This window comes from Macrotis lagotis, chromosome 2 (assembly GCF_037893015.1).
Source record: "Macrotis lagotis isolate mMagLag1 chromosome 2, bilby.v1.9.chrom.fasta, whole genome shotgun sequence".
NCBI lineage: Eukaryota > Metazoa > Chordata > Mammalia > Peramelemorphia > Peramelidae > Macrotis > Macrotis lagotis.
The window spans coordinates 155935402-155958973 of NC_133659.1; the positions used below are offsets into that span (position 1 = coordinate 155935402).

General features: G+C 34.4%; 1 protein-coding gene across 1 annotated transcript in view; it reads left to right on the forward strand.

Annotated features, from left to right (window-relative positions):
• Nucleotides 1-23572, forward strand: part of COG2 (component of oligomeric golgi complex 2) — an 80499-nt gene that overhangs the window by 32641 nt on the left and 24286 nt on the right. The window contains exons 8-10 of the mRNA XM_074223038.1: nucleotides 5844-5968; nucleotides 12198-12324; nucleotides 18498-18637. Coding sequence (XP_074079139.1) covers nucleotides 5844-5968; nucleotides 12198-12324; nucleotides 18498-18637 — 392 coding nt within the window. The remainder of the gene's footprint in view (nucleotides 1-5843; nucleotides 5969-12197; nucleotides 12325-18497; nucleotides 18638-23572) is intronic.

Below are 23572 nucleotides of genomic sequence, written 5' to 3' on the forward strand. Positions count from 1 at the left end.
TATGAGATTTTCCTTTTTGGAAAATTAACAAGTACAGTTTTTCCTTAACATTGATTGGGTTAGGGGTACTGAAGCCCTGTGAATGTGAAAAACCTCAAATTATTCTAGGTTTCATTCCAAACTTTGATTTTTAATGATTCTGGTCATATTTATTTAACACACCAAAGAAATAAAATTACACACTACGTCCATAAAAAAACTTCTTAGATTTCCTTCTACAAAAAGTGTAAGTTACAGTGATTGTTGTGAGTGAAAATCATGTGACATTCTGGATGAAAGAGAAATAAAGAGGAGATTTTTCCAAAGAGAATCCATAGTCCATAATTTTTTAGTGCCTTAAACTATTTATAATAAATTCATATGTGTATATTTGTGTTAATAACTAATAAAATAGATTATAATATACAAAATTTATGCATTTATAATTTAATAAATTTTTTGTTTTCTCTTCATATGGACCTGAGCCAGCACTTCTCAAATTTTTGTCAACTAATTAAAAATCTTTATATTCTGAACCTGTCTAAGATATGATTTGATAAACGGGGTGATCTTATTAATCAGTTCCCATGAGAGGAGTATTGTATAGTATAGTGGATAAAGGTCTAGAATTTAAGTCTTCCTGGTTAATTCCTCTTTTGCTACTTTACTGTCTGTGGCCTTAGGAAAGTTATGTAAAACTGAGTTTTAATTTCTTCAGAATATAGATAATATTATGAAACCTACCTACGTCACAGAATTATTGTGAGACTCAAAAGAAATAATGTTTGTGAAACTTTAAAAGGCTATATAAAAGTGTGACACATTTCTGTATCATTTCAGTAATTGCATTATTACAGATTTTCTAATTAAAATTTTAAAGTACACAAAATAAAAATGTAAATGCAAACCTAAGATTAAGCTATACATAATCTTTTTAAATCTCAAATTACCATTATAAACATCGGTTATTATATGATATCAAAAATGATGGTCAGACTGAATCTGTTTTGAATCTATAAAATATCTTAGGAATATATATTTTTAAAATAACTTGATTGGGGGGGGGTGAGTGTCTGTCTGTGTATCCATATATCATCAAGATTTCACTTTCAAAACTGCAAAATTCTCCTTAGTATTTAAACTGAGTTGGCAGTGGATTCTTCGTTTTTAGAGGTCTTCCAGCAAGGTTGGATGTCTATTTGGGAATATGGTAGAATGGATTCTTTTTTAGGTTAAGGTTTGTCTGGGACTTGCTATATAATATTGCTCCTTTATCTAACACTTTCTAAGTTATTAAGAGAATGCTTTTCTTCCAGAAACCTAAATTCTTCATGGTAACAATCTGTATTCTCTTTGTCTCCCAACCAACACCAAGCTAAAGTTGTCTTCAGTCCCTTATCATCTGCCTTTATTACAGCAGCCCTGTCTCCAGCATGATTTAATTCGCAATTCCTTATGACTGGATAATCCTCATTTAAAAGAAAATGGACAGTTAAATGCTTCCATAGCATTTATTTGAATCTAAGTGAAGAAAATAGCATTTCAGGAACCATTTAAAATAAAATTTGTTATCACATTAGCAGAAACAAATGAGATTTTCTCTTTTTCTTTCTGTTTTCTCTTATGTACTCTTTTTTTTGTTTTTTTTGCAAGGCAATGAGGTTAAGTGACTTGCCCAAGGCCACACAGCCAGGTAATTATTAAGTGTCTGAGGCCGGATTTGAACTCGGGTACTCCTGACTCCAGGGTCGGTGCTCTGTCCACTGCGTCACCTAGCTGCCCCCTCTTATATACTCTTTCATAACTGTCTTATTGGGAAAGAAATGGCGTCAAATTTCAAGCAATTTCTTTATCAGTAATTTTGAAGGATCTTATTTCCTTGTATCATAGATTTAGAGCTAGAAGAAACCTAAGATGCCACCTGAACAACCCCTTTTCTTTATAATTGAGAAAACCAGAGAAATGTTGCCCAAGGTCACATAAGTCACAGTAATCACTGACAGTGAGAGAATTTGAACCCAAAATCACTGAGTCCAAGACCAGGATTCTTTCCAGTACTGTTTCATATGATGAAATATAAATTTATGTCTTCTCCCCTCTCTCTAATTATATCTACCCCCCCACCCATATCAATAGCCACCAGATGGCCCTACATCCTGGAGGAAGAGATTTCCATATTTTATGGAGGTCCCTGACATATCTGATAAGATATAATTATCCTGAGTCAAGAGGAGGCACGCCTCTTCCCCTTAATGGAATGGAATCTCTGGTTGTCATGACATGAAACTGAAATTCTGAATTGGGGAATGGAGCTATAGTATATGCTGTGACATCTTCATGAAAAAAAAAAAGAATTTCATTGACTCCCCCGTATAATTTTACAATCCTTTGTCTAATTTCTATATGTGTCTCAAAATCTCAACATTGGGTCCTGGTTAGGCAGATTCTCAAGCATATGAGTAAATCACAAACTTAAGAGATAATTAACTGTGTTTTTAACCTAACTCTGATCATTCTTTCCTAAGAATAAACTCTGGAGGCTTAACACAAGTTGACTTAATTCTGTTTGTTCTTTATTAGGGCAAACTCTGAATGTTAGCACATGTAATTTATTTATTAGGACCAGATTCCTGAAGTTACCACATACAAGCATCATGAGATTTGGTGCCAGTTATTCATTGTGTTATAGAACTGAAAATAGAGTATTTATTCAATAAATATTGACTACAAAGACCAAAAACGGAAAAATCCTCACCCTCACATAGTTTCTACTTAGAAGAAATAAATATTAACACAGATAAGCACTTAGCAGGGTGGGTTGTGGAGGTAGCAGACCTTTGATTTCATAGACATAGGAAACTGTCAGTGTTTAGCAACTTGTTCATCACTTAGTGTCTTAGATGCCTGACTGAGAGCTTCATAGATTTGCCAATGTTTGCAGTGAATCTTCCTGATTCAAAGGCTGTTTCTCCATCAGTAGTAACTCAGTGTTGCCTCTTAATACAAAAAGTATAGTAATATAATACAATAAAAAGACAACTTAGAGCAATTAGTCCTTTTGCTGAGCCTTGAAAGAGCTTGGTATTGTATGAAGAGGAGGACCATGTTAATTTCCAGGCCTGGGCAGCATTATCTGTGGAAAGATAGAGAGATAGGAGCTAGACTGTCTTGTGCCAAAAATATAAAGTAAAATGTAAACTTTTTTATGTTAATTTATTTTTTCAATCGTACGTAAAGATCTCTTTCGGCAGTCATCTTTTTGTAAGATTTTGAGTTCCACGTTTTTCTCCTTTACTTCTTTCCCTCCCCCACCCTATGACAATGAGTAATCTGATGTAGGGTAACAACCATGTTAAACGTATTTACTTATTAATCATGTTGTAAAAGACGAATCAGAACTAAAGGGGGGGGAATAAGAAAAAAAAGTTTTAAAAAGTGAAAATTGGGGGCAGCTAGATGGTACAGTGGATAGAGCACCTGTCTTGGAGTCAGGAGTACTGAGTTCAAATCTGGCCCCAGACATTTAATAATTACCTAGCTGTGTGGCCTTGGGCAAGCCACTTTAACCCCATTGCCTTGCCAAAAAAAAAAAAAACCCTAAGAAAAAGTGAAAATTGTATGCTTTAGTCTGGATTCAGACTAAATCTTTTTTTTTCCAGATTTGGATGGTATTTTCCATCACAAATCTTTTTGTAATTGTCATTGATCACTGAACTGCTGAAAGGAACTAAGTCCATCATCACCCAATTATGTGTACAATGTTCTTCTGGTTCTACTCACTTTATTCAGCATCAGCTCATGCAAGTCTTTTCAAGCTTTTCTGAAGTCATCCCACTTAATTTCTTACAGAACAGTAGTACTCCATTATATCTACATACCACAGTTTGTGGACATCAACTGATGAATATCCCCCCACCATTTTTCCACTTCTTTGCAACCACAAAAAGCTGTAAATATAAAATGTAAACATTTTGAGGACAAGGTCTACCTTAATTTATTATATTTCTAGTCCCAAGTTTTAGCACAATTCCTACCACATACTAACATTTAATTAATATCTATCTATCAGATGTTCTCGCCTCTGTCAATCTTTCTACAAAGTAGGTTGGGACCCTTTTGTGAAAAGCTTCCAGTACCAATTTGGAGAATGGATTTTGTATTTTATCCCAGGACTATTGACTTCTAAATAAATAATTGTTGGGTAATGGAACATTCAGTTAAGCACCTTTTGTAGGTATTATGGGCACAGAAAAAAAACAAAAGTCATTTCTACCCTCAAGCTTACATTCTTCTGTACTTCTGTGGAGAACTTGGATTAATGAGTTTTGGTCACCTCTGTGTTTTAGAAATAACAGGAGGATAGAGATTGGAGCAGGCAGATGGAGGAGATTACTGGAATCTAGGTAAAATGTGACAAAAGCCTGAACTAGTTATTGAGGCAAAATTGACAAGATTGGTTATAGGGAAAACAAAAAGGGAAGAGTCACAGAAAAATCTAAACTTAAAATCAGGGTGACTGACTAGAAGGAAGAAAGATTTAGTACTGAGAAAAAAACCATCAAATGTAAAAAATAAAGAGTCTTTGGTAACTCTATTGAGAACAGTTTCATTGAATGACAGTATATATGAGAGACCCCTGAACTTGTTTTCTTCAGTTGCTCTTTTGTTCAGACACACTGGACCTAGAGTATGCAGGAGGCTCTTAACATATTGAGCATGAAGTACAGCCCTAAGCTGTCATATTTTGGTTTTTGCATCACAGTACCAATTAGACTATACCAAACTGAGAAACTGTTTTGTTCAGCTGGAACCCTTGTAGATAAGCAGACCATCCTATCTTCATGGTCTAGCAGTTCCCAAGGTAAAGAATGCTGCTTTTGCCATTAACTTCCCCTCCCCTTTGGAACTGGATTAGTTCTTTTTCCCTCACTACCTCTTTTCCCTATAAAATTCAATACCCAAGGCTTTCCCTGAATCACTGAGCTCCTTACTATAGGGAATGTGCCTTTATCTCATAGTAAATTCAGTTGCAATGCACATCTCATGGATTTGTGATACTGTTTTTGGTTAATAGTCAAAAAGATTGCAATCTAAATTAAAAGAATATTTTAGGCTGGGAATACCTTTAGTAAGATATTAAACCAACCATAAGATAGAGAACCTGTTTTTAACCATATTACTTTTAGAAAACAAAACCTTTTTTCTCTCTATATATATTAACTCCGTAGTTTATTTTTTCTGTGTCCTTGTCCTTCTATGTTCCAATAAACTTTTTTCCTGAATCAGTGGGATAATCACAAACTCATTACTCCAAGTAGATGAAGAATTTTTTGCCATGGAAAATGATTCCCTAGATCAGTACCTAGCCCATTATTTTCCTTTCAGAATCATCAAGTGGCATAAAAATAAAGAGCAGCAGTTGAGAAGTGCTGATTTTGGGCAGCTAGGTGGCACAGTGGATAAAGCACCAGCCCTGGAGTCAGGAGTACCTGGGTTCAAATCTGGTCTCAGACACTTAACAATTACCTAGCTGTGTGGCCTTGGGCAAGACACTTAACCCCGTTTGCCTTGCAAAAACCTTAAAAAAAAAGAGAAGAAGTGCTGATTTGTCAGCTTGAAGACTCTTCTGCTTAACATGGATTTCTCTGTGGTCAAACCTGACCTTTTTTGTTATATCACTTTCTGGGATTTTATTTTTATAATTATTAAGGAGTCTGGTACCCTGGTAAAAAACATTGTGCTAGCTGTAGTATAAAGATTTTTAGGGTAGCAGGGGTCAGATTTTTAAGATTTTTATCATTTTTTTGTGTTGGTAATATAGCTCCATCTATTTAGTTTCTTTATATTGTTACTTTTGCTGACAGGTGATTGTAGAACAGTTTGTTCAGTCTCACCCAAAAGGACTTCAGACCATGTATAACAAGCTGTTGGAGTTTGTTCCTCACCATTGCCGCCTTCTTAGAGAAGTCACAGGAGGAGCCATCTCAAGGTATTGTAATTTTTTAACTTTAACCATAATTGTATTTCAAACTGAATCATTCTTAACTTGCCATGTTATTTTTCCCTTAAAGTTGCTTCCTTCATTCTGAACTCCAAAACCTATATTTAAAAATTACTAATTCCGTGAGAGTATTGACTAGATTAAATGCAAATTTGAAACTGCTACAATAGCTACATACTATTTACAAGGGTCTTAGATTTTTGCTTTTTAAAAATCTGAGGCAGAAAATATGTATTAACCTTTAAATTGTTATTTATTATTTCTGATATTAGATTTTTAACAGACTAGTTTTTTTATTTTATTTTCCAATTACATGTAAAGATAGTTTCTGATTCTGATTTTTAGAGTTTTATTTTCTTTGTTTCTTTTTCCTTTTTTTCATTTGTATATTTATGTTACAGTGAAAAGTCAAGTAAAATCAACATTAATTTTTTTTAGGTTTTTTTTTTTTTTGCAAGGCAAACGGGGTTAAGTGGCTTGACCAAGGCCACACAGCTAGGTAATTATTAAGTGTCTGAGACCGGACTTGAACCCAGGTACTCCTGACTCCAGGGCCGGTGCTTTATCCACTGTGCCACCTAGCTGCTCTCAACATTAATTTTTTATAAGATTTTGAGTTCTAAATTTTTCTCATCCCTTCCTATGCCAGTGAATAATCTGATGTGAGTTATACATATATAATTATGTTAAACAAATTTCCATATTAGTCATGTTGTGAAAGAAGAATCAGAACAAAAAGGGAAAAAGCCATGAGAGGGAAAAATATAAAACAAAACATTTCAAAAAGTGCTTTGGTCTGTATTCAGACTCCATTGTTCTTTTTCTGGATATGGATGGCATTTTCCTTTACAAGTCCCTTAGTATATTGTCTTTGCTCACTGTACTGCTGAGAAAAACCACGTCTTGTTGATCATTACACAGTGTTGCTGTTACTATGTGCCATGTTCTCCTGATTCTGCTCACTTCATTAAGTTCATATTTAAGTCTTTCTAGGTTTTTCCGAAATCCACCAACTAATGATTTCTTTTTGGTGGGGGAGGGGTTTGGGGTTTTTTTTGTTTGTTTTTCTGCAAGGCAGTGGGAATAAGTGGCTTGCCCAAGGTCACATAGCTAGGTAATTATTAAGTATCTGAGGCTGTATTTGAACTTAGGTCCTCCTGACTCCAGAGCTGATGCTCTATCCACTGCACTACCCAGCTGCTCCTATTAATGATTTCTTACAGAACAATAGTGTTACATCACATTCATATATCACAATTTGTTCAACCATTAGTTGATATCCTTGCAATTCTTTGCCACTACAAAAAGAGCTGCTATAAATATTCTTGTTGATGTGGGGATTTTCCCTTTTTTATTATCTCATTAGGATACAGACCTGGCAATGGTCTTGTTGGATCAGAGGATATGCAGTTTTATTGCTCTTGGGCATAGTTCCAAATTGCTCTAGAATATTTGGATCAGTTTACAATTCTACCAATAGTGCATTAGTGTCCCAGTTTTTCCTCATCTTAACATTGATCATTTTCCTTTTATGTCATATTAGCCAATCTGATAAGAGTGAGATGATACCTCTTGTTTTAATTTGCATTTCTGTAATCAATAATGATTTAGAGCAGTTTTTCTTATAACTAGATAGCTTTAATTTCTTCATCTAAAAAACTGTCTTTTCATATCCTTTGACTATCAATTGAGAAATGACTTGTATTCTTATAATTTTGACTCAACTTTGTGTATTTTAGAATTGAATCCTTTATCAGAAATGCTAGCTGTAAAAATTATTTCCCAGCTTTCTGCATTCCCTCTTAATCTTGGTTGCATTGGCTTTATTTGCACAAAAACTTTAATGTAATAAAAATTGTTTACTTTGCATTTTATAATGTTCTCTATCTCTGAGACCAATGTTGAAAGCACTATTATACAAAATAATAACAATCTGCTGAGTGTGAGATGAGAATTTACTAGAAATCAACTTATAAAACTATTTCAGCCATTAAACAGTCAGCTGTAACGGTGGGACAATTCTTCAACCTGTAGACATGATAAATCCATAAGTCATTCTGAAATGTCAATACTATTTTACATTGTCCTTTCTGCTATTTTCTCATTGTAATTTTAGCTATTTGTTGCAGGTTATGAAATCTGAAACGTCAAAATGGTAGTGTCACTTATCAGATCCTCTATCAAGGCAATGGGGTTAAGTGACTTGCCCAAGGCCACACAGCTAGGTAATTATTAAGTGTTAAGACCAGATTTGAACTCAGGTACTCCTGACTCTGAGGCCAGTGCTCTGTCTGAAGACCTCTATGAAAATGCTCCAGAATTTCCTTATATCTGTTATATTACCTTAACCAGCTCCTTTGTTTGAATGTACTTGCAGTCAGTCAGCAATCATTTATTAAGTGCTTTCTGTCTTCTAATACTATGCTAAGTGCTAGAAATGCAAGCAAAAAGAATGACAGTCCCTACCCTCAAGGAGCTTCCTTGCATTTCTCTTTTCAGTTTTTATATTCTTAAGTATTCTTTTTTATAAAAAAAAAAGATGTTTTAATTAATGGCCTTCTTTTTAAAAATATACTAAATTAAAGTGGTCAAAGGGTATGCAAATGGTCAAAGGATATGTAAAGGCAGATGAGGAGATCAAAGCAATCCATAGTCATATGAAAAATTGCTATAAATCATTACTTATTAGAGAAATAAAAATTAAAGCATCTCTGAGGTACCACCTCATACCTCTCAGATTGGCCAATATGACCAGAAAGGACAATGATCAGTGTTGGAAGGGATGTGGGAAATCTGGGACACTGGTAGAGCTGTGAACTCCTCCAACCTTTCTGGAGAGAAATTTGGAACTACACCCAAAGGGCAACAAAACATGCATACCCTTTGATCCCAGCAATACCACTACTGGGCCTATACCCTGAAGAGAGATGATAAAAAAAGGGGTAAAAACATCACTTGTACAAAAATATTCATAGCAGCCCTGTTTGTGGTGGCATAGAATTGGGAATTAAGTAAATGGCTTAACAAACTGGTATATGTATGTCATGGAACACTATTGTTATATTAGAAACCAGGAGGGATGGGAATTCAGGGAAGCCTGGAGGGATTTGCATGAACTGATGTTGAATGAGATGAGCAGAACCAGAAAAACATTGATTGTATACCCTAACAGCAACATGGGGGTGATGATCAACCTTGATGGACCTGCTCATTCCATCAATGCAACAATCAGGGACAGTTTGGGGATATCTGTGATGGAGAAGACCATCTGTATCCAGAGAAAGAATTGTGGAGTTTAAACAAAGACCAAAGACTATTGCCTTTAATTTAAAAAAAAAATATCTTATTATGTAATTTTGCTATCCCTTATACTTTATTTTTTTCCCCTTAAGAATATAATTTCTCTCTCATCACATTCAACTCATTACATTCAATAGTGTATACCATGGAAACAATGTAAAGACTAACAGACTGCCTTCTCTGGGGGATTGGGGGAGAAAAGCAAGATTAGGGGGAAAATTGTAAAACTCAAAATAAATAAAATCTTGCAAAAAAAATATCCTAGGGGCAGCTAGGTGGCGCAGTGGATAGAGCACTGGCCTTGGAATCAGGAGTACCTGAGTTCAAATGTGGCCTCAGACACTTAACATTTAATAATTACCTAGCTGTGTGGCCTTGGGCAAGTCACTTAACCCCATTGCCTTGAAGAAATCTAAAAAACAAACAAAAAATATCATCCTAGCCATCTCCCAGCATTCCTTCACTTTTTTTCTCCCAGAGAGCTATTTCATATAACAAATAATATATTTTAAACATTAAACAAAGAAAAGGAAGAGAGAAAAAAGAATTCTAAATTCTAAAAGTCTCAAAATATGTGTAGTGTATAAAACAGTGTGCTTCCACCTCTGTAGAGGAGCAGGGTGGAATGTTTTCTAAATATTCTTCAATATATTTTTTCATGCAAAAATGGTCTCCATTCCAGTCTCTCTTTTCCCTTCTCCAGGAATTATTTAAAAGTATACTTACTCCATGAAATCTGTCTTGAATACATATGCAATGTTCTTCCTCTTCTCCAGGCACAAGCACTTAACTATATACTTAATGTAAATTTGTTCTTGGATGTGGATGCATGACTGTACATTTAGATCTGAATTCAAATCCAACCTCAGGCACACTTACTAGTATATAACCCTGGGCAAAGCCTTTCATCTCTTTTTGCCTCCATTTCCTCACCTGTAAAATGGAGGTAATAGCATTTCTCTCCCAGGATTGTTTTGAGAATCAATTAAGGTAATAATTGAGAGCACTTTACACAGGATCTGGCACATGGTAAATGCTGTAAAAATGTTATCATGCCTTTGTTTCATGTTTTTTTAAATACACACAAAGAATGATTTAAAAATTGAATGTTTAAGTTCCTAGATGGTATTATATAAGAACATACAATTTAAAGCTGGAAAGGAATGTAATGAATCTCTAATCCCACCTCATAATTTTACAGATGAGAAAATTGAGGTCTGTAGATTTATTTTTTGTCCACTGTCATGCAAGTGATCAGAAACTAAACTGAAATTATCGTTTATAAAATAAAATTGTATTTACATTAATAGGCTGTCATTTGTAACTAGCTATAATTAGTAGCAATAATGATAATGGATATAAAATGCTTCTAAAGCTATCAAGGTTTAAGCTTTATTCTCTGAAGACTATAGATTGATTTAATTGTGTATCTATTCACAGGTATTACATGCTTTTAATCTTAGTTTTTCATTTGTCACTCCTTCAATAAATTTTAATTCTTTCTTTTCAGTTTTAATTATTATAATATCCAAAGCCAGAATAGCAAAATCCTCCTTTTTATCTTTAGCTTCCAAATTTCTTATTTTAGGAACTCTATGTGTAATTAAAAATGTAATACTATTATGTAGAGTTGAATATTTGGAAAATTACTATTCCTCCCCTCCCCCTTACATATAAAGAACTAACATTTTTGCTAAGCTGGAATATTATGAAGAAAAAGATGAGATTTTGGCACAATACTTTAGCACTCTTGTCAAAATGTTAACAAACCCTATTTTAGGAAAGCAATTTAGCTATAAGACATTTATTTGCCAATTTTGCTAAAATAAGACCCATTTCCCATTTGTTGCTTAGAAAATACTAAACTAGAACAAAAGAAACCTTTCGAAAACAACTTAATGACCAGATTGTGATGGATGCTGTTTATATAAAAGATAATATAGTTTCAGAAAAAAAATCTATTGCTATTTAAAATTTAGAGAACTTGCTAATTAGAAACACCATATGAAAGAAATTTGAATTTCTTCTTCCTCATTTCTTTAAGGACAACATCTGTCAAAATTTTGTTGAAGTGCTTACTGGTTCATTAGGTTTTGAAGCTGGATGAATTGCAGCATACTTTTTTTTTTTAAGTTTTTGCAAGGCAAATGGGGTTAAGTGGCTTGCCCAAGGCCACACAGCTAGGCAATTATTAAGTGTCTGAGACCAGATTTGAACCCAGGTACTCCTGACTCCAAGGCTGGTGCTTTATCCACTACGCCACCTAGCTGCCCCTCACCTAGCCACCCCCATACTTCTTGATTTGGGGGGAAAACATACCTAATAGCTCTGGTGTAGTGACCAAAACAATGAAGTTGACACAGCTGAAGTTTGAATTCCAGTTACAATGCCTATGATCTATGTGGCCTTGGGCAAATCAGTTCATCTTTCTGGACTAAGATGATCTCATATATTTTCTTCCACTTTATATCCTATAACATATAAATTGGCAGTTTGAACCAAATAATCATTTTTCTTTTGTGGTGGTGCTGCATTTTTCTATGAAAATGCAATAACAATGAAATTTTCAGGGTGTGGAGTGTTAGTGACATTCCTAGAAGTTTTTAAAATTCCTGCTCTACATCAGTCACTGCTTGCAGAGCAATGTGGAATAAGCAAATAGGATTCTCACTCCTAAAGGAAAATAATAAGGGAACTGATTAAAAATGGTCAGATTTGATAATAAAACTATAACTGAACTGAACTGAGATTAGGGCAAAAGAGCAAAACTATTTGTGAGGAAGGCTATAGTGAGATGTAGACTGAGTTCTAGAATGAAAGACAGTAGAAAACATCACAGTAACGTTTGCTTTTTGTGTGAAGAAGAGACACTTTAAATGGGAATGTACTAAACTAGAATCTTATCTTTATCTCACAGTGAAAAAGGTAATACTGTTCCTGGATATGATTTTCTGGTGAATTCTGTGTGGCCAGAAATAGTGCGTGGTTTAGAAGAGAAACTACCTTCATTATTTAATCCTGGAAATCCAGATTCATTCCATGAGGTAAATTAAAAAAATTTTTTTTCTTTGTATTTTGATGTTTCTCACAGTTTCATTTTGAGGGTCTAAAAATTAAAAATACCATGTCCTCCATTCCATTTTCTGAGTACTGTTGCTCATTTAAAAAAATACCCAACAGCAGAAAGAAAATAAAAATCTTGCTATCTAATATAAAATGTACATTTGTGCATAATGTTTTTATCCAGGTTTATATGTTAATACTTGGAAGGAGTAGGAACAGATTTAATTTAATACTTATCATGTTTGATAAGTATAAATTATGTTCCTTAAACTTTTTTAAGAAATCCATTTTTCCTTGAAAATTGAATTTTTAATGGAAGCACTTCATTTTAATTTATTTTTAAGGTTTCAAAAGCCAATATCTTTTAGAATTGATTTTCAATCAATTGATTGTATTTTTGTGAAATATTATGAGATTAAATCAAAGTTAATTGCCTTGTTACTTAAATGTGACTCTATCAAGAATAATAATCCAGGCTGATAACTAGGAACTCCTCAAAAGGTACTAAGACTAAAATGATAAAAGGTCTGGATCATTAACTTAGTATTGCAATTTTAGTAGTATAATAGTATCCTTAAAAAATAAAGAGGCATTTTCTAACTTTAATCATAGAAATATAGAATCTGAGTTGAAGAAAGCTCAGAAGACCTCTAGTACAATCCTTATCTGATGATGATAATTATTATATTTTTCTAGAACTTTAGAGCTTGCAAAGCCCTTTACAAATATCTCATTTTGTCCTTAACAAACATAGAAAGCAGGTGCTTTTGTTATTATTATTCTCATTTTACAAATGAGGAAATTGAGGCAGCTAGAAGTTAAGTGACATGCCCAGGGGTGTACAAGTAGTAAGTGACTAAGGCTAGATTTTTAATTCAGCTCTATCTTGACTTCAGGTCCTATTCTTTATCCACTGATCCTCCTAGCTGCCCATTCCACTTTTGGATAGCTCCAATTGTTATGAAGTTTTGTTCTGTTTTTCCTTTCATCAAGTTGAAAAATGACTGGCATCTACTTGTTTCTAATGTTACTTTTTGATATCAAGTAGAAGAAAATAATCTAATCCCTTTTCCAGATGAAAGCCCTAATTGAAAGTAGCTATCAGGTCTTCCCCCAAGTCTCATCCATTTCAGACTTAAACACCTTCGGTTCTTTCAACCAGCCTTCATATGACAGAATATCAAAGTTCTTCACCATCCTGGTTGCCCTCTCTTGGACACTGTCTAACTTACAAGTGTCCTTTTTAAAATGTCATTTCTAATTATATATATAATACTCCAGAGGTTGTATGACTAGTGTAGAATCCAGTAATGCTTTCATTATCCCCCACCTGAACATCATCTTCTCTTAATTCAGTTTAATGTCATAGTAACTCTTTTTGGCTACTATATCACATTAGTTGACTCATTGAACTTGCAGTCTGAGAAAATCAATTGATCTTTTTCAGAGGTATTATTGACCGGGCATGCTTTCTCTATCTTGTATTAATAAAGATCTATTTTTGTTTTGTTTTAACATAGTGTAGCTCTTTACCTTTATCCCATTTAAATTTTTATCTGATTACATTGTTATTTTAGCTATCTTCTAATATAAATTATTCCTCTTTTGTCTTTTGCAAATGTGATAAATACGTCATCTATGCTAAAAGTGTTAAATGACAAATGACCAATATCAAATCACTAGGGCATTCTGTTATCAGTTATCTTCTAAGCTGTTCAGACAGCTTCAGATCCACCTTACTCTAGCCTCCAGCTATTTATATTTTCTATAAGAATAGCATCAGAGATTTTTGTCAGATGCTTTGCTAAAAATATAGGTATGCCAAAAATTAAATATTCATTTGATCTCACTTTCAAGTATTGCTATCAAAAAATGACATGAGGTTAGATTAGTGTGCCTTATTCTTGATTAGCCATGTGGCGCCTTTGTGATCACCAGTTCCTTGTTGCTAACCTTTAATGATATGCTTTAGAATTTTGCCAGTTACCAGGGTCAAGTTCATTAATGTATAGTTTTCAGAACCCATGCTTTCTTCAGTTCTAGGTCTCTCCTAATTACAAATCCAGTGCCCTTTCTATTAAACAGTGCTTCCTCCTCCTGAAATTCAAAATATTTTAAAGTATACATAGGTGAAATTACTTTTTTAATTGTTATTTGACAATGACCATTTAAAAGATCACAAAAATCTTGAATGGTATTCTACATTGTAGTTATCTAAGGATTTTTTAATAAGTTAATAAGTAAGACAAGAGTCATACTTTTGACCCTCTTAGCAACTCATTCTTCCTCAAGTGACTTACCACAATCCCTTAATGTAGCTCAGAAATGACTCTTGTAACTTTGAGACTGCCAGTGGGGAACTGTCTGATGGTAGATTGTGCCTGCTCCCTAAGGCCTAGCCTCACTAAATATGGAGATTCTGTGAGCAGAAGGTTGGCCAACTTAGGAAAGATTTTTTTTTTGGCCACAGTAATCCAAGAGTGCCCCAGTTTGTATAGCCACTAATGTCTCCAAGAGAGATAGAGTATGAGAAAATCTCAGTTTGAGTTTACTGCTGTCACAGGCCAATTACAAGTTAGCGTTTCCCAGATTTGATTCTCTCATTATCTTCCCTATCCCCAACCACCCACATGCTGTGTCTCTGGCCATAAGCCAGAGGAAGTAATCTACACCCTCCCCCATTAGAGCCTTACTGGTCCAAACCTTTCTACCCTATTTTCCCCACCCAGGTGGCAACTGGAAAATAGGATAGAGAGATACCAAACCTAAAGCTCAGCATCTCTACTTAGCCTTTTTTTTCCTATTCAGGATCAAGTGATAACATACCCCTAAAGAAGGAGCTGCAAGTGAGTGTGGGTACTTTGAATTGTCCATACTAACAAGTAATTCTGTTAATCATCCACCTATATTGAGATGTGTGATTCTCTTTAGCAATCTCTTTGGGATGAGTATCTCTTTTGGCTTCTTTGAATCAAAGAGTAGGACAACTAAAACCCTCAACTTCCATAGAATTTTTTTTTTTTTAGATTTTTGCAAGGCAATGGGGTTAAGTGGCTTGCCCAAGGTCACACAGCTAGGTAATTATTAAGTGTCTGAGACCGGATTTGAACCCAGGTACTCCTGACTCCAAGGCTGGTGCTCTATCCACTGCACCACCTAGCCGCCCCATACCTTCCAAAGAATTTTGACTCCATTCCACCTGATCCCCAGTTTCAGGCACTTACTATAGAGACTTTGAATAAATTTTTATGCTGCTGGATTTCCAAGCAATCACTCTTTGTAACTAATATAGAACCAAATATAGCATGACAGTGGTAATTAACAATTTCTCCAGAAAGGAGACCAACCCAGCCCGTATCCCTGTTGTTTCTGCATTTTTCCAATAGGAAGCTATATAACCTTCCACCTAAGGGAGTCAGATTTTCAGATCTGGCTATCTGAGCAATAATAAGTCTCTGAAAATAGCAATTAATTCTCTCCCACTCTATTTTTTTTTTTTGCTTTTTGTAGGTCGATGGAGTTAAGTGACTTGCCCAAGGTCATGCAACTAGGTAATTTTTAAGTGTCTGAGGCCAGATTTGAACTAAGGTCCTCCTGACTCCAGGGCTAGTGCTCTATCTACTATGCCATCTGGCTGCCCCAATTTATTCTTTTTTTTTTTTAATATTTTTCAAGGCAATAAGGTTAAGTGGCTTGCCCAAGACCACACAGCTAGGTAATTATTAAGTGTCTGAGGTCTGATTTGAACCCAGGTACTCCTTACTCCAAGGCCGGTGCTCTATTCACTGCACCACCTAGCTGCCCCCCAATTTATTCTTTAAAAAATACTTCTTTAGTATTTTTTTCCTTCACAAAATTTCAGCTCCCCTGTCCCTCCTTGTTAACTTACTTCAGTAATAAAGTTTATGGGATAATCACTAAACTACTTGCTTTTTGGCAGTTAGACATCTCTGTGGTATAAAGGATGCTATTCCATTGAATAATACAGATTCATCAATTTAAGGTCATATATAACATCTACATTTAGTCAGAGTAGATAACAAAAATATGTCCTACAATAAAATATATCTAAACACCTAGGATGATAGCATTGACTACAAGAGAGCAACAAAAAGCAGGTAATTATAGTGTGTTTTATTATGATGCTTCTGACTTTAGTGTGGCTCTAAAATTATGATGGTGAAAGCCACCCATGAGCTTAGTCCATCTATTCTTTTCCCTCTCCTAGAAGGTCCTCCAGTCTTTGCACCAGTCCACTTCTTTGAACTTCATCCAATATTTATTAAGCAACCACTGCTTGTAGAGTGCTATGCTTAGCTCTGAGAAGTTACTGAGAATGATAATATACTGCTCCTGTCTTCAAGGAATTCACAGGCTAGTAGGGCAATGTGGTATATACCCAAATATAAAAGAAAATTGGGCCCCTATAGTAATTGATCCTATCTTACTTTACAATTTGGAAAGTATGTAATTCCCAACTCAGAGAGAGGTAGTAAAATATTATCCTACCTTACATATGAGGAAATTGAAGTTTATAGAAATAAAGTATCAAAGTCAGGTTAAAGTTCAGGACTTTTTCTACTCTATTTTGCTATTGTTCTTGATAAATGCCTGAGAGAGATGCAAAACAAATGCTTGGTCATGAAACCATTGGTAAAAAACAAACAACAACAACAACAAAGATGGCATTCAAACTCAACTACAAAGGATAGGTAGAGGGAGATAGGTGAGGGCATTTCAGGCTTGCCCAGAGAAAACTAGGTAATTACCAGACAACAGAAAGCTACTTTGTTTGGTAGGCTATTGGGAAGTTATTGAACCAAGAAGATCATATCTTGAAGTAGGAGAGAACACTATTAGGAAAGGATAATGCAATAATCTAAATCAAGTGTGTTTAGAATGGCCTATGGGCCATAAGCAGCCCTCAAAGCCCATTCATGGAGCTGCATCACATAACCAGAAAATGAAGGAATGAACGTGCACATGTGCCAACATTGCAACATCACAGACTAAACAAGGTAAACAGTGAACAGTATGCATCTGTAATTGCTGTTTTGTCACAGAACTTTGAGAAGAGATTTCAAAATTATGCCAATTGCATTTCCGTATATTTTACCAATTGCATTTCAGTATATTTACTATCCATTCCTAGTTGACATCAACATGTTACCTGCAAACTTGCAAATAGAATGTATAGTGTTGGAGTAAAGATATGCAACTTAAAGAAAAATTTATTCAAGTGTCTGTATTGAACTTTTATAAGTTATACTTGCCTAAAGAAAAATATCCGACATTTCACAAACATGATCTGTTCATAATTTCTTTTGGCAAGCATGTATATTTGCAAAAATCTTTTTTCCCCATATGAAGCATTCAAAAATATTTCAGATGAACATCTTGAAAATATTCTTCATATTGCTACAACCTCTCTCAAGCCAGATAGTTGAATTGATATTGAAAAAGCAGGCTCAGTGTTCACATTAAAAATGTGTTCTTATTTTTTGTATAAAAGGAAAATCTTTGGGGTAGCTGGAAGGTGCAGTAGATAGAGCACAGACCCTGGAGTCAGGAGGACCAGAGTTCAAATCTGGCCTCAGACTCTTTTTTTTTTAGGTTTTTGCAAGGCAAATGGGGTTAAGTGGCTTGCCCAAGGCCACACAGCTGGGTAATTATTAAGTGTCTGAGACCAGATTTGAACCCAGGTACTCCTGACTCCAGGGCTGGTGCTTTATTCACTGTGCCACCTAGCCACCCCTAGGCTTCAGATTCTTAATGATTACCTAGCTGTAGGCCTTGGGCAAGTCAGTTAACCCCCATTGACTTGCAAAAATAAAAATAAAATAAATGTTTTATTATTATATTAATTTTAAATTTTTTATTTTTTTATTTTTGTAAGGTAATGTGTATAAAGTAATACTATTATCCATGAACTTCAACCTACATTTTAGTGAGGGTCACCTTAATCATTTTCATTTATGACCAGTAGCACACATTATGAACAGCTCACTTAAGTATAGTTCTCTATGCTGGAGAATAAATTGTATTAACCTATGTAAGATCTGCATTATTGCTTTTATGTGTAAACTTTACTGATTACATGTAGATTAGGGATTAAAACTCAATTTAAAAGATTGCTTTTTTGTTTTTATTACAGAAGTATACCATAAGTATGGATTTTGTAAGAAGATTTGAACGACAATGTGGATCACAAGCTAGTGTAAAAAGATTAAGATCACATCCTGCCTACCACAGTTTCAATAACAAATGGAATTTACCTGTATATTTTCAAATAAGGTCAGTAATTAAGTTTTTCCCCCTGTTATTGTTTATTTAAATCTGTAAACAATATCATCACTGCTAGAAATACCAGATTATATGAGAGATAATACTTGTTTATTATACCAGGCAGACACAGTATGCATATGAATACCAGGTACTTTTCTTGGGACTAAAGAACAAATATAAAAATGAAACAGGACCTGTCCTGAAGGAACTTACATTCTGCTGGAGAGGAAAGATGCATATTGTAAATATGAATATATGTCAAAGAAAAAGAATTTGAGGAGAAAACTGAAATATTCATATATACAACTGGAGTATTCAAAAAAGGAAGATCTTTGGAGAAAGTTGCTCTTGAACAGAATTTTGAAATTAGATAAGGATTCCAAAAGACCAAAATGAGGAAGGAGAACATTTCAGCCACAACCTGTGCAAAGCAACAGAGGCAAGAGAAAGAATTTCATATAGGAAAAATATCTTATAGCTCAAGTTAGCTGGATTGATGTGGACCTGAAGAAGAATAAGATGGTATCAGTCTGGAAATAGAGTTTTGAGCCTGATCTCAAAGACTTTTATACAACTTGACAGAAGTGTATATTTTATCCTTGGGGCAATCAGGATCCAGTGAATTTTCTCAAGCTAGGGCAATAATGTGGTCAGAACCGTGATTTTAGGAATATCATTTTGATAACTGTGTGGATTAGAGCAGAGTGAAAATCAGATTCAGGAAAACCAGTTAGGAAGCTCATGCAATAATAGTCCCAGCAAGAAGAGATGATAAAGGCCTGAACTAGATGCAACAGATGCCATGTTATTCATTCATTTGGGAGATGAAGAAGAGTGAAACATTGAAGATGAATCTGAGATAGTGAACACTGTTGATTGAAAGATTAGAGACAACCTTAACAGAAATAGGGAAGTTAAGAGTTGATTTAGAGGGGAGAGAGACACACCAAATTTTGAGGTATATCTTTGTTTCAATTTCCACTTCATACTCAATGAAGATAATAGAATTGTAGATTTAGACCTTGAAGGGACCTTAGAAGAATCAGTTCTAACTTTCCCCTGTACTCTCATTTTGCAAATAAAGAGGCAAACAGAGGAGGAGGTTAAATAACATTTCCAAGGATACATAATTAGTAAATGTCTGAGGAAGGATTTGAACCTAAGTTTTTCTGACTCCCAAGTTCAATGCTCTGTTCACTATGCAGTGTTAAGATAACTGTTTCTATCCTGCCTCATAGGGATAATGAAAAAAGATAATGTAGAACATGCAAAGTGCTACCAGACATTTAAAACTACATATTTCATTTGTTTTTAATTTCTATTTTTAATATGATATCCAATAAAAGGAGGCATCTTCTTACTATTTCAGTGCAAATGAAACTAAATTTGGGAAATTTTAAAGTACTACTTTATTCTTCCACCTGCTTTTCAATAGGCCTTGAGGATGAAGCAGTGCATGGGTCATTGAGATATTTGTATTGTAACTAGGGGTAAGAAACAAGTTCTAAGGATCTATGAAATTTAGAAAATTAGGTACAGTCTTATTTATAATATTGAATAAGTGAGCATTAAGGAAGCATTTGCTTGAATATAATCTTAAAACTGAAATAAACCTAAGAAGTCGTCTAGTCTAATTGCTTATCCTTGAAAATCATACTCTCTCGAAATTTCTCATGAGCCCTGTTTCTTCCTTATTGCTACCCTTGTTCCAAACATTAAAAAAGTCCTATTTGACTATAGCTTTTTTTCCCCAGGTTGAAGGTCATTCTAGATAAATAGTCTATATTGTCCAGTTGGCTAACATTTTGAAATCCTACTTTTAATTTTGAACTCATCTTGCTTTTCTTTTACATGTATTTCTTCTATAAACCAGTGTCACTGAGCCACTTTACAAATATGATGGTGATATCTTGGCTAATTAAATAAATGGGAGAAATTTGGAATGAAAAGTGTCATTAGAAAAATTATTATAAATACTATTGATTAATAGTAATAGTAATTAAGATATATCTAGATAATTATAGATTTCATCACATAATAAAGTTTAATACTTTAGTAGAAATACTCTGAGAATTTTATCTTTTTTAATTTTGAAAAATCCAATGTTTATTTTATTTTTTAGAAAGATATTATTTGAGTTCTACAGTTTTTCCCTTAATTTTGCTTCCCTCTCCCCACCCCCACAGAAGGCAGTCTTAAGTTAGTTAGTCTTTACATTATTCCATGGTATACATTGATCTAAGTTGAATGTGATGAGAGAGAAATCATATCCTTAAGGAAGAAAAAAAAAAGTATAAGAGATAGCAAAATTACATAAGATAAGGTTTTTTTTTCTAAGTTAAAGGTAACAGTCTTTGGTCTTTGTTTAAACTCCACAATTCTTTCTCTGGATACAGATGGTATTCTCTATATTGAAACAGCTCAAAATTGTCCCTGAATGTTACACTGATGAAATGAGCAAGTCCATCAAGGTTGGTCATCACCCCTATGTTGCTGTTAGGGTGTACAATGTTTTTCTGGTTCTGCTCATCTCATTCAGCATCAGTTCATGCAGATCCCTCCAGGCTTCCCTGAATTCCCATCCCTCCTGGTTTCTAATCGAACAGTAGTGTTCTGTGGCATACATATACCACGGTTTGTTAAGCCATTACCCCAATTGAAGGACATTTACTTAATTTCTAATTCATTGCCACCACAAACAGGGCTGCTATGAATATTTTTGTACAAGTGATGTTTTGCCTTTTTTCATAATCTCTTCAAGGTATAGACCCAGTAGTGGTATTGCTGGATCAAAGGGTATGCATGTTTTTGTTGCCCTTTGGGTACAATTCCAAACTGCTTTCCAGAAAGTTTGGATGAGTTCACAGCTTCACCAACTATGTATTAGTGTCCCACATTTCCCACATCCCTTCCAACATTGATCGTTGTCCTTTCTGGTCATATTGACCAGTCTGAGAAGTGTGAGGTGGTACCTTAGAGATGCTTTAATTTGCATTTCTCTAATGAGTAATGATTTAGAGCAATTTTTCATATGTCTATGGATTGCTTTGATTTCCTCAGGTGTCAATTGGGAATGGCTTGTTTTCTGAAAATTTGACTCAGTTCTCTGTATACTTTAGAAATGAGTCTTTCGTCAGAAATACTAGTAGTAAAAATTGTTTCCCAATTTACTACATTTCTTTTGATCTTGGTTACAGTGGTTTTGTCTGTGCAAAACCTTTTTCATTTAATGTAATCAAAATCATCTAGTTTGTTTTAAATGATGTTCTCCATCTCTTCCTTGGTCATAAACTGCTTCCCTTTCCATAGATCTGACAGGTAAACCACTCCTTGATCTTCTAGTTTGCTTATAATATTGTTTTATATGTCTAGATCCTATAACCATTTTGATCTTATCTTGGTATAGGGTGTGAGGTGTTGGCCTAATCTGTTTCTTCCATACTAACTTCCAATTTTCCCAACAATTTTATCGAAGGGAAAGTTTTTATCCCAATAGCTGGACTCTTTAGGTTTATCAAAGAGCAGATTACTATAATCATTTCCTGCCATTGCACCTAGTCTATTCCACTGGTCCACCATTTTATTTCTTAGCCAATACCAGACAGTTTTGATGACTGATGCTTTATAATATAATTTTAGATCTGGTAAGGCTAAGCCACCTTTTGTCCTTTTTTTCATTGAATCTCTGGAAATTCTTGACTTTTTATTTCTCCATATGAATTTACATAGAACATTTTCTAACTCATTAAGGTAATTTTTTTTTGGAATTTTGATTGGTAGGGCACTAAACATGTAATTTAGTTTTGATAGAATTGTCATTTTTATTATATTAGCTCGACCTATCCATGCGCTGTTGAGGTTTGCCCAGTTATTTAAATCTGATTTTAATTGTGTGAAAAGTGTTTTGTAATTGTTTTCAAAAGGTTTCTGAGTCTGCCTTGGCAGATAAGACTCCCAAGTATTTTATATTGACTGAGGTTACTTTGATTGGGATTTCTCTTTCTAAATCTTTCTGTTGTATCTTGCTAGTCATATATCAAAAAGTTGAGGATTTATGAGGGTTTATTTTATATCCTGAGACTTTGCTAAAGTTGCTAATTGTTTCTAGTAGTTTTTTAGATGATTTTTTTGAATTCTCTAGGTATACCATCATGTCATCTGCAAAGAGTGAAAGTTTTCTCTTCCTTCCCAATTCTAATTCCTTCAATTTCTTTTTCTTCTTTTATTGCTGAAGCTAACATTTTTAATACAATATTGAATAATAGTAGTAATAATGGGCATCCTTGTTTCACCCCAATCTTATTAGGAATGCCTCTAACCTATCCCCATTGAATAGAATGCTTGTTGATTGTTTCAAATAGATACTCCTTATTATTCTAAGGAACAATCCATTTATTCCTGCACTCTCTAGTGTTTTTAGCAAGAATGGGTGCTGTGTTTTGTCAAAAAGCTTTTATGGCATATATTGATATAATTATATGATTTCTGATAGGTTTGTTATTGATATAATTAATTATACTAACAGTTTTCCTAATATTGAACCAAACCTGCATTCCTGGGATAAATCCTACTTGGTCATAGTGTATTATCCTAGTGATAACTTGTTGTAATTATTTTGCTTAGATTTTATTTAAGCTTTATACATCTATGATCATCAGAGAGATAGACCTATAATTTTCTTTTTTCTGTTTTAACTCTCCCTAGTTCAGGTATTAGTACCATATTGGTGTCATATAGGCAGAGTTCTGTCTTCATCTATTTTTCCAAAGAGTATATAGAATTGGAACCAATTGGGGCAGCTAGGTGCCACAGTGTATAAAGCACCAGCCCTGGAGTCAGGAGTACCTTAGTTTAAATCTGGCCTCAGACACTTAATAATTACCTAGCTGTGTGGCCTTGGGCACACCACTTAACCCCACAGCCTTGTTTCTGAATACCGCTGCC